Source organism: Nothobranchius furzeri, chromosome 5 (assembly GCF_043380555.1).
Source record: "Nothobranchius furzeri strain GRZ-AD chromosome 5, NfurGRZ-RIMD1, whole genome shotgun sequence".
In the NCBI taxonomy this organism is placed as follows: Eukaryota; Metazoa; Chordata; class Actinopteri; order Cyprinodontiformes; family Nothobranchiidae; genus Nothobranchius; species Nothobranchius furzeri.
Window position 1 is genome coordinate 38,295,628 of NC_091745.1, and position 17,149 is coordinate 38,312,776.

Below are 17,149 nucleotides of genomic sequence, written 5' to 3' on the forward strand. Positions count from 1 at the left end.
CAGGGTCTGCTGCAGAGCTGCTAATCAAGGAATCAAAAATATAACTTATACGAGTGTTTTTGTCTGGGCTTACTTTCTGGTGCCTAATGTCAAAAATGAAAGTCAATAGACTAAAGTAAAAGTTGTAATCATATATTAAAGGAAATGAGAAAGGTGTTACCTTTAAAATTTAAATGAGCTTTTATTTTGTTAACTATTATATCTACTCATGGTGAGTCTGGTTCAGGTACAGATTTAGGCTCAAATGCCAGGGAAGTTGAAGCTCAGGGGCCCTTTGTGGCCCTCACGGGATTTTATTTGGCCCCAATTGACCCTCGATTAAGAGGATTTTAGTCTCTCCTGTTGATGTACTAACTCTTAAAATGCCTATTTGAGGAAAACAAATAAAAAAATCACCATTAAACATTTAGAACATATTTAAATTTAAAAAGTCACATTTTGTGGCATATGCACAAAATGAATCTTGATCCTTGTGGCCATTTTCTTCAAATGTTTGGACACCCTTCCCTATGAAAGGAAATTAAAACGTTTGGATCCTAATAATGAAAAATGTTCCACCTTTTTATTACCTTTAGAGCAACATAAATGTGTCATTAGGTGGTTTGGTTAAACCTACCGGCTCATAAATGTAGGGACATATTTCAGAGTGGATGATCATCAGAACAATCCCGAGCAGAGCGGCGCCCAGAGCCAACGCGCAGAGGCGCTTTTTCTCCTCTATCAAAAACTTTCTGTCCCGAAGTCTGTAGAGGTCCTGCCCCTCCACGTGAGTCACCCGCTTCCCCGACAGTGTCAGCGGCACCGACACCTCCGCTGGGTCCCCAAAAGTTCGGCTGATCAAGTCGTTTACGCAATCCACTTTGGAGTCGCCGCGCAGGCTGTGGTTCGTGGTCTCCATCTCCAGAGCGCACACGAGACGTCCGCCTTCCCTTCGGTTCGTGTCGGCGTTCTCAGCTGCACCAGTCCCACCTGCGATGCCCTCCCTGGGTGGGGAGTCCGATGGGAGGAGCGCGCATAAGCTCTGGTCCCGTTTGGTGCTCATTGAAGGAACGCAGTCACCAGAACGCGCGATTGCGCACACTGCTACCTTCTGCTCTGATAAGGACACTGACTCCTGTTTGCTTATTCTTCTCAGAGTGCCTGTCATGGGCGCGTGCGTGTGTAATCTTCAAGTTCATGGCGTGTTTACAAGGAATACAACGCCCCTTCGGCATGAAAGCTGCAGGTTTGTCTGTGTTTGATCAGAGTAAAGTCTAAATATAACTGATTCATTTAAAATCAGAGACAAAATAATCAATTATGAGTTTATCTCTAATTGAGTTATTGTCTTGTTTTAACGTTTTACACTTCCGGCTCTTATGAGGCACTTTTAGGTTTCTATCCGGTTAGAGGTGCAACAGAAATGGAAACATATGAACAAAGTTTAATTAAACCTGGAATTTGTGCTTTCAGGTTTAAATTGAACTAAACGGCTCCGTTAAGAGCCAGGTTTATTTAAAAAACCCTGGAGAATCATTTACAAACAAGCCTGTTTTAAATAATTATTGGCATCAAACATCTTTCCTCTGTGAGTGGCTTTCAAAGACACTCTCACTAGAGGAACAGCGTCATGTCCTTGGACTGACGCACTCTACGCAGGAGTTTCCCCCAGCAGCATCCTGCTGCTGATGGCAGCTTCTAGAACAGAAGTATGGGCAGCATGTTCAGACAGACAGGTGATTCACCTGAGAGAGAGAAACACCATGTGTGTGCTAAATGAAAATAAAACAAATGCAAAATGAAAGACTCAAGTAAAAACAGTTTTAATTGACAAACCTCTACAGCAAAATAACCAAGTGATCACACCAGCTGGGAAAAGTCTGAACAGAATAAATAACGATCACAAGTTTAAGTGAAGCATTTCATCTCAGTGTTATAAAGCTTTAGCAGAGTTTCAGAAGAAACAATATCTACAATAAATATAAAAGATGACATTGAGCCAGTGGATTTAAAACAATTATTTGTGCTCTGAAGGTTCATCTGTCATGCACAGCATCCAGGTTTAAAAAAAAAAACACAATTTCATTTGTTGGGTGTAACATGAGCACCATCTAGTGGTAGCCAAATAAATTACAAGCTAAAAAAGACCAAAGGTGTGCATTTATAAATGTTATGTTCAATAAATATTTACAAGCTGTTCAGAAGAAATGTACTTAATGTACAGATATTTTAACCGTAGCTACAACAAAAATAAAACCCTGAATCACATTTTACATAAATCGCCGGCTAATTGTTCACAGCGAATCTTAAATGGGTAGAATTGGGAAACATGATCACAAGAAATAAACCCAGTGATTTGGCAGTAACCATATTGCTGAGAGTTCCTGAGCTCGCCCACACACTCGGTGCCTGAAGCTGTACGTTAGACAATTAGCAGAGCGACTAAACAGCTTTAGGTCCAGTTCAGCAGCATCGCTGTGAGGCAACCACAAAGCATCAAAGGAAAGATAAAAGTGTGCAAAAATTAAAAAGGTTTGAAAAGTAAATTTAAAATAAACAGAAATGTTTTGGCCTAGTTGTAGGGCAACTTGAGATGTTGCATCACATGGCTCAGTCATGCTCAGACTTCTGGTCAGCTCAGGCCTTCACGGCTCCCTAAGGCTGCAGGGGGGCCTGAGGTAGGATGAACTGAGGAGACGGCTGCGGTAAGATGTAGTACCCAAACACCTGCTGAGGAGGAGGTGGTGGTGCTGGAGGTGCACACACTGTGGTCAGGAACACCGGAGCTCCCTTCTTGTACTGAGGCCACACTGGGATGGGGTGGTAAAAGTACTGGAGACCAGCGGGAACCTGAAAGTTAGAAAACGTGATGAAATTAAAATGTTATCTTCTGGAAGTTAAAATCAACGCCACATGTCTAAATGTGTTCTGAATTGGTCAGTGCCACGTCCTGCAGATGGCTCTTGCTGGATTTGGCGCTGTATAAATAAAGGACTGCAATGGAACCGCCAGTTTTAGAACCGTTGATTGTTTTGTCAGGAATTACAGTTAACATCTATAATTTTCACATGTGTGACCAAAACAGCAATTAACTAGTGTGTAGCTACAAGACCTTCAATCATGTAAAACGGGTTTGGAAGCAGTTTTGTTGAGGCCATTTTCAGCCATGTTGGTTTAAAAGAAAAAATTAAAGCAGCACAAAAAGAAAACATCTAATAATCCAAGTAATTACAATTGTAAACCAGGCAACCATTTATGTAAAATAAATAAACAGCTCAACAAACATGGCCAACGTAGCATCCTCCTCTCATCAGAGGTCACCACCACAAACACGGACATCTCCTCAGCATTGGCTCACAGATGGATAATTATGGTGCTTCTGGCCTTTTATCATCATCATCATCATCATCATCATCATCATTTATTTATTTCCAACATACCAATAACATCACAATTAACAACAGGATATAAATCAATAATAAACCTCACAAGATAAATCAATAATAAACCTCACAAGATAAAACAATAATAAATCAAGCTGACATTGTTGTAGGCATGTTCGAAAGGGAGTGGGCGGAAGCCAAGCTTATTCAAGCCCACTCCTATTTTTCACTAATAGTTTAACATTCAATATGTAGAAAAAACTCAAATTCAACAACCTTATGAACAAAGAAAATCATAACAATAATAATAATGGTAGTCTAGACAATTTAACAATTCTTGTCAATATCATTCATTATATATTCCCATACAGCTTTACTCACATCAAATCAAATCAAATTGCTTTTATTGTCACGTCACATGTGCAGGTACACTGGTACAGTACATGTGAGTGAAATTCTTGTGTGCGAGCTGCACAGCAACAGTTGTGCAAAAATACAATAACGTAAAAACAAGCAAAATATAAAAATGGCTGATCTAAGTAATAATATATATAGTATTTAAGGTATATACATTCCTAAATGTGTGTGCTAAGCAGTTTATTTTTATTTTTCTACGTGTGTGCATGTGAGTGTGTGTATAATGCGTACATACATATTTAACAAATGAATAAAGTAAACAATAAAATAAGAGATATAAATGTACAGAGGTTGGTATGTGCAAAACAGTGGCATTAATGTACAGTATGGAGTGTAATTTTGGAGTTTCAGTAGTGAGGGTGAGGTGTCTGTGAAGTGTTCAGCAGTCTGATGGCCTGATGGAAAAAGCTGTCTCAGTCTGCTGGTTCTGGACCGGATGCTGCAGAACCTCCTTCCTGATGGAAGTAGTCTGAACAGTTTATGGCTGGGGTGACTTGAGTCCTTGATGATCCTCCCCGCTTTCCTCAGGCACCGCTTCCTGTAGATGTCTTGGAGGGAGGGAAGCTCACCTCCAATAATCCTTTCTGCACACCGCACTACTCTCTGGAGAGCTTTGCGGTTGTAAGCGGTGCTGTTGCCATACCAGGTGGTGATGCATCCGGTGAGGATGCTCTCAATGGCACAGCAATGGAAGGTCCTGAGGATGCGGCGGCTCATGCCAAATCTTTTCAGTCTCCTGAGAAAGAAGAGGCGCTGCTGTGCCTTCTTCACTGTATTGTTCGTGTGCACTGACCACGTAAGATCCTCTGCCAGGTGAACTCCAAGGAAACGGAAGATGCTCACCCTCTCCACAGCGTCGCCGTTGATGGTGATGGGGGTGTGTACTCCTCTGCACCTCCGGAAGTTCATTATCATCTCCTTTGTCTTTGTGACGTTGAGGGTGAGATGGTTGTCCTGACACCAGTGGGTCAGGGCGCTGATCTCCTCCCTGTAGGCCGTCTCATCGTCGTTGGTGATGAGACCCACCACTGTGGTGTCGTCTGCAAACTTCACAATGATGTTGGAGTTTCTCGTGACCGTGCAGTCGTGGGTGTAGAGTGAGTACAGGAGAGGGCTCAGCGCACACCCCTGTGGAGCACCAGTGTTCAGTGTGACGGGGGATGAGGTGGTGCTGCCCAGTCTGACCACCTGGCGTCTGTCAGACAGAAAGTTAAGGATCCAGCTGCGGAGGGAGCTGCTCAGTCCTAGATCCTGCAGTTTCCTGTCCAGCTTCGAGGGAACAATGGTGTTGAATGCTGAGCTGTAATCTACAAACAGCATTCTCACATACGTGTCTCTCTTCTCCAGGTGTGACAGGGCAGCATGGAGTGTTAGGGCTATGGCATCATCAGTGGACCTGTTGTGGCGGTATGCAAACTGTAGAGGGTCCAGTGAGTCGGGCAGTGCAGAGCAGATGAAGTCCCTGACCAACTTCTCAAAGCATTTGCTCACGATGGGGGTCAGGGCTACAGGTCGCCAGTCATTCAGTGAGGAGATGGTGGAGGATTTGGGTACAGGGACAATGGTGGCCATTTTGAAGTAGGCTGGGACTACAGACAGAGAGAGGGAAAGGTTGAAGATGTGTGTAAACACTCCAGCCAGCTGAGCCGCGCAGGACCTGAGGACGCGGCCGGGAATCCCGTCCGAACCAGTAGCTTTGTGTGCGTTCACCCTCCTGAAGCACCTCCGCACATCCTCTTCAGACACAGTGTGCGTACTGACTTCATCCGCGGTGCGCTCACTGTCCGGTCTCATGGTGTTCGCTGTGTCGAATCTGGCATAGAATACGTTTAGATCCTCACACAGAAAGGCCGTGGTCTGCAGTGTTCTGGTTTTCCCTCTAAAGTATGTGATTGTATTTAGTCCCTGCCACATACTCCGGGGGTTACTCACACCATCGCCCATTCTCATTTGTAATGTATTTTAACCAGACTGTTCTTCTGTAGTGTGCTTTAAAAATCTGAATATTTTGACATTGTTTGTGATCAGTCTTTAAGTTTTATCCCACACACACAGACACACAGAAGCTTTCACGTGTTGTTCGCACCAGTGGTAATTTAAATATTTTATCTCTCCTTAGGCTATGTGACAGCTCTTTAATTATAAATAGCTTTTGTGAATTATTTGGTAGAAGTTTATTAAATGCTTTGAAAATAATTTGAACTGTTTGATATTTAATTATATCCTGTAATTTTAATAATTTTGATCGTAAAAAAAGTTGATTTGTGTGTTCTAAGAATCCAACCTTATTCATGATACGGACCGCTCTTTTTTGCAATATATAAAGAGGCTGTACGGAGCATTGATAATTATTCCCCCATACCTCAGCGCCATAAGTAAAATAAGGGAGAACTAAGGAGCAATACAATACACAAAGTGTGTTGCAATCAAGAAATGACTTGGCTTTATTTATTATCGATAGACTTTTTGAGATTTTTTGTTTTGTGTGTCTGATGTGAGGTTTCCATGACAGTTTACTGTCTATTGTGATTCACAAAAATATGCTTTCTTGTACCATTTCAATTTGAAAACCATCTATATTTATTGGCAACTCAAACTTTGTTTCTTGATTACCACATTTTATTGCTTTAGTCTTGTTTAAATTTAAGGACAACTTATTGCTGTCCATCCATCTTTTAACAACAATCAATTCTTCATTTGTTTTTTAATAAGATTTGGATAATTGTCACTGCTATAAAATATGTTTGTATCATCTGCAAATAAAATAAATTTTAGTGATGTAGATGTTTCAAAAATATTGTTAATGTACAAATTGAACAAACTCTGTCCCAGTACTGATCCCTGGGGTACACCACAATGTCAAGATTTTTTTTCTTTTTCTGTCCAATATTAATATACTGTACCCTTCCACTTAAATAACTTCTTACCCAGTTCAATGCCACTCCTCTAATTCCATATCTTTCCAATTTGTCAAGCAGAATTGAGTGATTTATTGTATCAAAAGCTTTTTTGAAGTCAATAAAAATTCCAATTGCATATTTTTTGTTGTCAAGTGCACTGGTGATTTCTTCCACGGCATCTATAATAACCAAAGAAGTTGTTCTTTTATTTCTGAAGCCATATTGTCCATCATTAACTATGTGATGTTTATCAATGAAATTTTCTAGTCGTGTACTAAAGAGTTTTTCCAAGACTTCTGAAAACTGAGGCAACAATGAGATCGGTCTGTAGTTGGTAAACGTGTTTATCATTATTTTTGTAGATTGGTATGACTTTACCAATTTTCATTTTGTTTGGAACAGTAGCGGTTTGAAATGATAAGTTAGAAATGTAGGTGAGTGGTTTGGAGATGTGATTTATAACTTTTTTCACCAGGAACATATCTATGTCATGACAGTCAGTAGATTGTTTGCTTTAGCATTTATAAACAATATTTATAAGTTCTTGTTCGGTTATAGCTGCAAGAAACATTGAGTGTGTGTTTACTTTAATCTTTTCATTAAATTGTCCAATTGGGATGTCTCGAATTTCACCTGCTAAATTTGGTCCAATATTAACAAAAAATTAATTGAAGCTATCTATTGCTAATACCATATTACATTTGTTTCCATGTGCATCTCAAAAATATTTCGGATATCCTGTCTTTGTGGTTTTGTATTTAATCAAACCATTCAATATATCCCATGTTCTTTTTAGATTAGTTTTTTTATCATATAATATCTTCCTATAGTACAGTTTTTTACTGTCTCTTATTATATTAGGTAATTTAATTTTGTATATCTTATATCGTTGTTCTGCTTCTTTAGTTTTGGAATTGATAAAATGTTTTAATAAAGATTATTTTTCTTTTTACAAACATTTAATATTCCTTTTGTAAGCCAAGGAGATCTAGATTTATTTTTCTTGGAGCATTTTATAGTGGGACAGTATTTATTATATAAGGAATCAAAAATTTCTAAGAAGGAGTTATATGCTTTGTCCACATTGGTCTCTCTATAAATCGAACTCCATTCCTGTGACGACAAGCTATTATTGAAAACATTAATGGTTTCCTTTGTTTTTATTTGTTTGTAGGTGGCCATGTCAGGTTCTTTGTCTTTACTTCACACCCAGTAATGATAAAAATGGGCAAATGGTCAGTAATATCAGATATAAAGAGACCACTGATTACATCATCTGCCATATCATTAGTAAAGATATTATCAATAATTTTGGCACTGTGTGTTGTTATTCTACTTGGCTTGGTGATTGCAGGATAAAATGACATGCTATACATTGTATTAATGAAAGCATCAGTTGTTTTAAGTTTGGTTGGGTTCAACAAATCAATATTGAAGTCACCACATATGAATGTTGGTTTTTTGTTCACTGTAGAAAAATAGTCTCCATCCTTTCCTGAAAGACGTCCATATTCGAACCGGGTGGCCTGTATGTACAACTTACAATAATGTTTTCTTTCTTTTCATTAAGAATTTCCACCGTCAAACATTCCATTATGTTATCCAAAGCTAATGACGTGCTTTTTCACCGTAAACTGTACTGTTTTGTGGATGTTTGGCACAACCCCTCATCCTGATTTATTTTTCCTGTTTACATATTCAAGATTATAATCATCTATATGGAAATTAACTCCTATTCTTATTGAACCAAGTTTCAGAGATGGCAATTACACTAAAAGGGTGAACATAATGTTGCAGGTATTCATTTATAGAATTAAAATTTGTATACATGCTTCTGCTATTAAAGTGTATGATTGAGAATTTGCCTTCAGTATGGATGCTGTTGTTGAAATGTTCTTGTGAGTAATACACACAACTTTTCTTGATGGAGACAAGAAAATTATTGTCCGGGTCTATTTCATTTCCTAAATAGCTTGTATTGAATTCTGTATACTCAGAAACCTCCAGTCGCATTCCTTCTAAGTCAGATATCCTCTGCATAAGTTCATTGATCTCAGTACTCATGGAGTCCGTATGCTTGAGGCATCATGCATGAACAGACACATAGGCCGATATTAAGCTATAAGGCTAGTTCCACATCATCAATACTTAAGTTCTTGTATGTGTCTCACCACCACTACTGTTGCTTCTTTAGGACTTCCATTGAGTTTAATAAAGATTTTACAATTTGTCACCCAGGTACCGTATTTTCACGACCATAAGGCGCACCTAAAAGTCTTAAATTTTCTCCAAAATGTACGCCGCGCCCTATGGTGCGGTGCGCCTATTGTGTCGTTGTGAGACACGAACGTAGTAGAAGACAAGGGTCGTGGCATGAATGTGCGGACGTGAGCGAAGACAGACCTGTGGATCTGCCACATCGTCATCAACATCCTCGCTATTTGCCTCAGACTCCGGCTGTGAGTCTCCGTCCACTTCCTCTGCTTCCAGTTCAAAAAACAGCCGTACTATCTGAACTGCCTGGTGGACATTTATCCTTCTCACCATCCTTTATTAAAGCCTAATAAAAGCCTACTAAACTGCAGCGACAATATTTCTGTCCGGATCGCTCCAAAATATGAAGTTTACCGTCAATAACTGTCAAATTTTTTGTTGTTACTCCGTTTGCCCCACTCCTTTCCCCGCGAAGCGGCTCCTTTCTGAGCACATCTCGTGCAGCCCTCCTCTCTCTCTCAGCTACATGATACTTTTTATCAATTGAATATGTGAGACTTCCACCAACAGCAAGAGGATCTCATGTTTTTGTGGGTTTTTTATGTTCACAAGCACATTCCCTCTCACGGATGACTAAACTGATGTTTTGACAAGTTGTCAGATTGGCTAAAAATAGGTAGTTTTTTTTGTTTAGTATAACTCCGCTTTTAAGTTGCCTATTAATAAAATTTAAAAACTGGGGTGTAGTTTATAATCTCCTTTTTAAAGCTGAATTGAAACCAAAACTCAGGGAGGCGGAGTCTTGCTGCTACAGCGTCCCAAATCAGACCTGTTCAAAAGACGCGGATACGCGTCCATGGACCCCAGAGGGTTAATAAACACAATTCAAATCACACTATTTTCTATTAATAACACACATATGATTTTGTTCATGTGGAAAGTTTATGTGGCGAAATCCACCAACTACCGGTAAACACATTCTGAAATTCAACACAGCGCATCAGCGCTTGAAGCGGCGCTGCGACCCAAAAAGTACCGGAACCGCTCAAGGAGCATGCGCAATCATGCATCAACACTGCTCGCCCGGCATTTCCCTAATAACACATGCTGTTTGTTTTTATTTCTACACATTTTTTTTACTCACAAAGATTGTCAACAAAGCGTGTTTGTCGTGTTCATGTCAAATTAAACTGATCACAAAACACAGATTTACTTTCTTTATTTCGTTTTCCTCATCCAACCCCCATAAATCCCTGTGTGTCCTCCTGCAGCACTCCCAGTGTACGCCTGGCTTTAGTAGGAGGGAGACCCGCGATTATCGCTTTGTCGCGCATGTCTCATTGAAAATGAATGGAGGAGAGGTGAAGTTGCCTCCCATGTGTCAAGCCCATTAGAAGCGCACGAGCCGTCAGCGCATGCAATGAGGAAGTGCACGTGCGCTCTAAACCAGGTCTGAACCAGGACTAGACCAGTAAAGTGAAGCATGCTTTTGGTTGTTTATGATTTTCACAATGTCTGGTTTGCACTGATATGTTCCGAGTCCCGAGCCCGCACAGATGTTTTACCGGTACGTTTTACCGTGCCCCCGCCCGCGCCCTATAACCCGGTGCGCCCTATGGTCGTGAAAATACGGTATGATGGATCTTCTGTTATTTTTCAGGTATCTAGCTGTCCTGGCAATGTCAGCATTTTTCTTTGTTAAGTGATCATTTATGAAGACATTTGTTCCTTTCAGTTTACGTCCCTGTTTTAAGAGTGCCGTCTTGTCTTTTCTGTTCTCAAACCTCAATATGATGGCAGGATGTTCACTGTTCCTCCTGGTTTGCGGGTGATGTGATCCAGGTCCAACTTGATCCCTTTACTATGAAGGAAGGAGGCCACCTGTTGCTCCATTGATCTCTCCTCCTCCTCCTCCTCCCTGAGCTCCATATTGTTTGGAGCTACAGCGCAAGCATAACTGTGCGGTTTTAGTGGAAGCCCCATAATGACCACTTCATTCATTTTAGAATACTGCTCCAGTTCGTCCACCCGCTGCTCCAGAGCCAGGATGCGTTTGTCTTTTTCCACATTCTGAAGACGCAAGTTTCACCTCCTCCAGAAGATCTAAGATCTGCTTCTGTTGCGCTCCAACAGCAGTCACTTCCTCGGACACAAATTCGAGAGACTTTTGAATGTTCTCGATCTCCTCTGTCGACGGAACGTTTTTCAGAGCCATTCCGCGCTGGTTAATTAGAGCTTGCCAGTAGATGTGTCAGCTGGTCCTGGTGACTGGTGTCAGAGGATGTATCTTTGTCTTTTCGTTATCTCCCTCACTGGAGGAAAATCTACTCACATTTCAAGGAACACCAAGAACAAAATAAAAAAAATACATTAGGGTTCCCTGCCCGTTGGGCTTGGAACCCTAATGACGGAAAAGTGTTCAAATCTTGGGTATGTTCTCCACTCGTCTGTTTGTCTCCAGTGTTTGTCATTTAAATCCCTAAAATGCCAAATGCATCATGCCTGTTTCTAAAAGCTGTCCCCTTTAACGGGATCGGTTAAAAACCCAGTACATCAAAACTGTTTAGTCTTCTGCCCACTGGTACAACATTGACACGATGCAGTAACCAACTCATACGATTGGTTTTTCTATAAAATCACATATTAAATACTACAGAGCCAATAAAATGCTTTATTTATACTAAGAATCTGAAAATTACACATATTCTATATGTGTAGTCAGCGATAGAAGTGGGTAACATCTGTGGACGTATCAGGAGGGAAAAAAACTTTTCCAAGGTTTTCTCAGGCTCAGCGCCTATAGCTGTTGTGTTGACACCGACGGCTCCCGTGCTGGAAGGTCACATGTGCTGGTCTTACCCAAGCCCAAACCAGCTCGCTGCAACTTAACGCTGAAACTGGCTCTAATTGTTTTGTGGCCATTCAATTAAAGATGAAATTATTTGAAGAATGAAAATAAGAAAAATAAAGTTTAAAGTTTTCCTGGAAGCCTGAGTCAAATATTGTAATTTTATTTAAGTCATAAAATACTACAGTGACTTTTTATGACAGGTGTGTGTGTGTGTGTGTGTGTGTGTGTGTCAGACTCAAACGCTCACATTCATGACAGAACACGGCGTTCCTAGCAACACTGAAGCTTATCAGTGTTTTTTAAAGACGACACTGAAACGTGGGACGCACCGACGGCCTTCTAAAGAAGGCTCAGGGTTAACAGATGGTCTTTACAAACCAAAGAAGTAAAAAGTACCTTCTTCTTGACGTATCTGACTTTATTTAGTGTTTCTCCGTGCCACTTCCGAACCCTGGGCACCATGGTGACTGTGTGGGCGCCTCCATCTGCCACCTCCTTCTTCATGCCCTCCACCAGTTTCTCTTCTAGCTTGCCGTCTTTCACCTCCTCCTCCGTGTCGCTGGACGCGGTAGAACCACAGTCTGAAGAAGTGGCAGAGTGGTAATCCGACGTGTCCAGGTTCAGGGCGGAGTCATCGTGGTCCCCCTTCACACCCTTCTCATCCTCCTGTTCCTCCATCTCATTGAATCGAGCTATTGTGAAGGGCCTGCTGTTCTCCCCAGATCTGTAGGAGAGAGGAGTTCTTCTGTTTGTTCGTTCTCAGACTCGATGTAACACGTTTCTGTGTCATTTCTTTGCCAGTCAATCACTCACCTTGCACACACCTCCATCGGGTCGATCCACAGCGTTATATCAGGAGGAAGCCCCAGACTACAGGGTGTGAGCTCGCTCTCCTCACAGGCCTTCAGCAGCATTTCATCCCATGGAAAGCCGTTGTGTATCCTGATGCACCTGTTGCAACATTAAACAGTGAGGGTCTGATTCTTTGAGAAATTCTACAGCATCTCTGTTCTGGTGGGTACCTGTAAGCCTGGCCTTTGCTGGGACAGTCAGGGTACCAGTGCTTTTCGTATTTGTCACATAAAAGTTTCTGGAGCTTCTTGGCGAACAGTTCTGCTTTGGCTTCGCCCATCTTCCCTCTTGCCACAGCCAGACGTTTCAGAAAGTTGACAGCAGCCTTCACCTCTTGTTTCATGATGTCTGAGCAAAATAAAGAAAATGAATCACACACCTTTATCTCGGTGCATCTGTTGTGTAACAAACATCCCTTCAGTGGAGCTGAGAAGCAGCAGGAACTTCAGCGATGGAGCTAAAACCTCTCATTGCTGCTGCCACCTCTCAGCTGTTCACAGCCAGGTGAGCTAGCTTTGGGGTTTTACAGATGCTGACACTTCCATGATGGGCAATTAAAAGCAGTTTAAAGCCACGCAAACAAGATGCAAACCAGTGACGCGTGAATGCAAATCCAACACACTATGTTCTGTTTATCTTCTGATAGTACAGCTGTTTGGGTCGAGCTGACCCGAAACCCTGCAGCTGAACCAGCCAAAGCCGTGCGAGTGAACATCCTGCTGTTGTTGTCCCTGACTAGAAAGTTATGCCTTGAACTTTGAGGTGCAGACAGTTGTTTGTGATTGTGGCTTTCAACACGCCTCAGTTTGAGTAATGCTCAGCGAGGGGAAAATTATTATTTGCTCTCAGAGATGAAGCCTCAAATTTCTCTGAAGTGCAGTGAAGACACAACAAGTGAGAGTAGCGGCAACTGCCAAGCCTCAACAAATGATCACATGAGGGCACACGTGTGCTCTGAGCCTCGTATTTAGATATCCAAACACATGCAGTAATGCAGCTCAGTTACAAGTCTGCAAATGAAAATTGCGTGTTTGTTCTGTTTTGCGTTGCACTCATCACCGGAGTCCACCAAAACACCTTACTGCATGCATTTACTAATGAGCCCAACCTACTGTTACTGAGACTGCTGAGAGTACCAACAGGCCTTGTTGTATTCCAGCAGACAGCGGGTTTCAAAATTTAATAAGCCATTCAGTCAAAACGATACTTAGAGGCTAAAAACTAATAACACACATCACCGTGGTGCTTTAATATGAAGTGTGTTGAAATTAATTACCTGCTAATATCATAGGTTTTGTTAAACTTTTAAAGATTTTGAGTGTTGCAAAAAAGCCCCAAAAACATTTTTATTTTTACTGTTATTTCACTTAATGTGAAACTTGAGAATTGTTATGTTCATCAATCTAAATATTAATGTAACTAATACATATTTTCACTCATTAAAATGTTTTGATGCAAGACTGAGTTTGAGGTTATATAAATATTTAGTTTTAATAATAATATTCTGATTTAATTCAATAATATTAATAGGTAATTGTACAAATAAATAATCATTAAATATGTTTGGATTTGATTCAAAATAAAAGTAAATATCTATATTTGGTAGCAAAGATTGAGAATTATTATATTAAATAATTTAGACAATGTTTAGAATGTGGTAAGATGCTTTGAGTGCATATAGACGTAGTAATTTTTTTTTTAATTAGGCAGTTTTGAGTCAATCTGATTTCTATTTGTTTTTACTGAAATGGAATACAACTTTATTTACATGGTTTCACACACACACACACACACACACACACACACACACACACACACACACACACACACACACACACACACACATATGTTACATCCCATGTTTTACTGCTCATCAGTATCATAACTTATGGTTTAGGTTGGTTTAAATCATCCAACTGACTGATGATTTCCACTTTATTGCTGGTGTTTGTTTTGTCTGAGACTTCTTTGATTCAATTAACACTGAAGATAACAACAGAAACAAAGCCCCCCCCCCCCCCCCCCCCCCCCGTGAAGGTTTAGAATAAATTATGTTTAAGTTCTTAAAACAACGTTTAAATGATGGGCAGCAGATGAACGTGAGTATAATTAACACTTTGAACTATTTTAAATCCAAGCGGACTTCGGCTGGTGACTAAACCTTTCTTTTAACGACACAACGTGGAAGCACAAAGCACGCGCTGAGACACTTAAGGGCTGCACGTGCTCCTGTCTCGAGGATTAAAATGTACTTCTTCATTTTCTTTTGTCTCTCGGTTTCGTCCTGTGGTGTTAGAGGAAACCTGTGAGCTACATGGAGGAAAACAACGCTTTTGTTTTTTCTGACTGCGGAAACCCCCAGTGGAAACTCAGAAAGTTAGCAGAAACCAGCCTACGGATGAGTCGTTTCGGTACATTCTCAAAACTAACACTAACTTTTATAGTAACTTTTTTTTTTGTTTTCGTATCAAACATGAGTTATATAGATATCAAAATTAACTCAAACTACATTTAAAAGCTACCTGTCCCCTTAATAAGACAAGTAAACGCGTATTTTTAAAAGAAAAATCTTAGTTTTTTCGTGAAATTAAAAGAAAAAAACATATATATATATATATATATATATATATATATATATATATATATATATATATATATATATACTCACACACACATAAGATAATAAAAACATTGTAGGCCTACTCACAGTTCCGGCAGTGTGTTGTGTATGAATATTCCGCAGTCAGTGAGTTTCCAGCTCTTGTGTCGCCTGTTTGTAGTAATGTGCTGTTAGAGTTATTATGGTTGGCACATGTTGCTTCCTTGTTCTCGGTGCTGCAGCAACAGAAACGTAATATTACAATCAGTGTGACTCACTTCCTGTGCTCGGAGTCTTTCAGCGAGCTGTGATTGGCTCCCTCCGAGGACCGACGTCCCTCCCTGCCCATTTATGGTCAGGGCATATGGGGGCTCGTGGTTCAGCGGGTGCTTTGACGAAACATGAGGTAATAAAACTTGGTCACCCTTGTTCTGACTTTCTAATAAAACATTTCTGTACTCTTAAGTTCAGGTGTTTTTGTTTTGTTATGTTTCATTCAAGGCAACCTTTATCTTAGTAGTCTGACATAATTAACTAAGAAATAAAACTAAAAGGTAATAAATATAAGGTTTGGTCTAGCAGCATGCTGGACTCAAAAACAGTCCTGTGTACCTGAAGGTCTGGTCCGGAAAAACTCTAACAACAATACTCCTCTAAGAATCATAAAGACAATTTTGTTGCTATGGTATACTTCCAACTCCAGTACACAAAGCAGGACAAACAAGAAGTTCGCAGTTCTCGCATGTTTTCAGTTAACTTCACCAAACTCTCTGTTGGAGGACATTAACAGTTACAGTAAAACAGCTCTCTTATCAACTCACAATGCCAGGTTTCTGCGCTGTTGTAAGCATTACATTGGGGATAAAGAAGACCTTTGAGAAGACCATTTACAGTTCATCATTCATTATCAAAAACCTGGGAGAGAAAACCGAAATCATCACAAGATTAAGGCAAAGTTGTTTTCAAGAACAGCTCAGGAAGATATGTGATTGCGCCTTGCTTTGGTTTACCTTGTGACTTGCAGCACAAATCTAAAAGACAGACATGTCTCACATAAGCCAGTGAGACATGTCTTAACCGTCTACCTGGTTGTGATCATCCAGACTCCAGTATGCTTCCGTCTAACCTGTTGTGCTGTGTGGAGCCCTAAAGCATATACCGTAAATCCTCTAATACTGGCCTGTATTCAATTAACGGCCGGGTCTCATATTTTGGCCGGTGTCGGAGTCGGCGGAGGTGAATAACGGCCGGTCTCTGATTGTGGCCGGGTGGAATGTGGTAACAAGCAAGTACGGGGGGCGGTTGTGTCATCGTCTCACTTTTGATTTGCCAGTGATAGACCGCGAGGGTAACTTTAACCGTGCGGAGACGAAGAGGAGGCGAACATTTGATATCAAGTTCAAGGAGAACGTGAGTTGCAGAACACTGGGGAGCAATAGGGGTTGTATGAACTAGTTGACTTCACTATAGGGACTTTTTATGCCTGTCATCGACTAGTCGCTGTCACATGATAATGACCAGCAAGATGCAGCCCTCGGAAAAGACAGCAGCCTGCTATCAGCAGGTGACAAGCTCCTGCGCTCGGGGGGGGGGGGGGGGGGGGGGGGGATGCGCTGTGCCAGAGCGTCGGTACTTACACACGATCGTTCATGTCGGTTCATTTCCTTTAATGTTTTCTGTCTTTTATTTGCGCCTGATGTGTTTCGCTGCTGTGGAGCGGGACGCATCACCTTGTCCTCCGACACACTGATCACTGATGCGGCCGCCAAGCAGGGAGCACTCCGCTGTTTTTGCGGTCGGTAGATTTGCGTCCTGAGCACGGCCACAGTAACATTATCAAATCAGGTGTCGCCACCTCAAAAACTAATTTAACACGCGATCGTTCATGTCGGTTCATTTCCTTTATTCTGTCTTTTATTTGCGCCTGATGTGTTTCGCTGTGGAGCGGGGCGCA

General features: G+C 41.0%; 2 protein-coding genes across 3 annotated transcripts in view; both read right to left on the bottom strand.

Annotated features, from left to right (window-relative positions):
* Positions 1–1,633, bottom strand: part of kcnn4 (potassium intermediate/small conductance calcium-activated channel, subfamily N, member 4) — a 35,371-nt gene extending 33,738 nt beyond the window's left edge. For both annotated transcript variants that reach the window (XM_070551678.1, XM_015976549.3), the window contains exon 1: positions 617–1,633. In XM_070551678.1, coding sequence (XP_070407779.1) covers positions 617–1,147 — 531 coding nt within the window. In that variant the 5' untranslated portion in view covers positions 1,148–1,633. The remainder of the gene's footprint in view (positions 1–616) is intronic.
* Positions 1,634–1,786: 153 nt separating this feature from the next.
* On the bottom strand, positions 1,787–15,457 carry si:dkey-79d12.5 (protein BTG4). Its single transcript, XM_015976551.3, has 5 exons — positions 15,304–15,457; positions 12,767–12,944; positions 12,558–12,695; positions 12,141–12,468; positions 1,787–2,829 (listed from the first exon to the last, which is right to left on the bottom strand). The coding sequence occupies exons 2-5, from the start codon at positions 12,937–12,939 to the stop codon at positions 2,635–2,637; spliced, it is 834 nt and encodes a 277-aa protein (XP_015832037.1). The 5' UTR covers positions 12,940–12,944; positions 15,304–15,457; the 3' UTR covers positions 1,787–2,634.
* Positions 15,458–17,149: the final 1,692 nt, after the last annotated feature.

Bases quoted from the DNA above. Each gene is read 5' to 3' on its own strand.
- si:dkey-79d12.5 (XM_015976551.3), bottom strand. From the start codon at position 12,939: ATGAAACAAGAGGTGAAGGCTGCTGTCAACTTTCTGAAACGTCTGGCT. The intron at 12,696-12,766 runs GTACCCACCAGA...ATGTTGCAACAG, and splicing joins AGCAAAGGCCAGGCTTACAG to GTGCATCAGGATACACAACG. The intron at 12,469-12,557 runs GTGAGTGATTGA...TCTCTCCTACAG, and splicing joins CCGATGGAGGTGTGTGCAAG to ATCTGGGGAGAACAGCAGGC.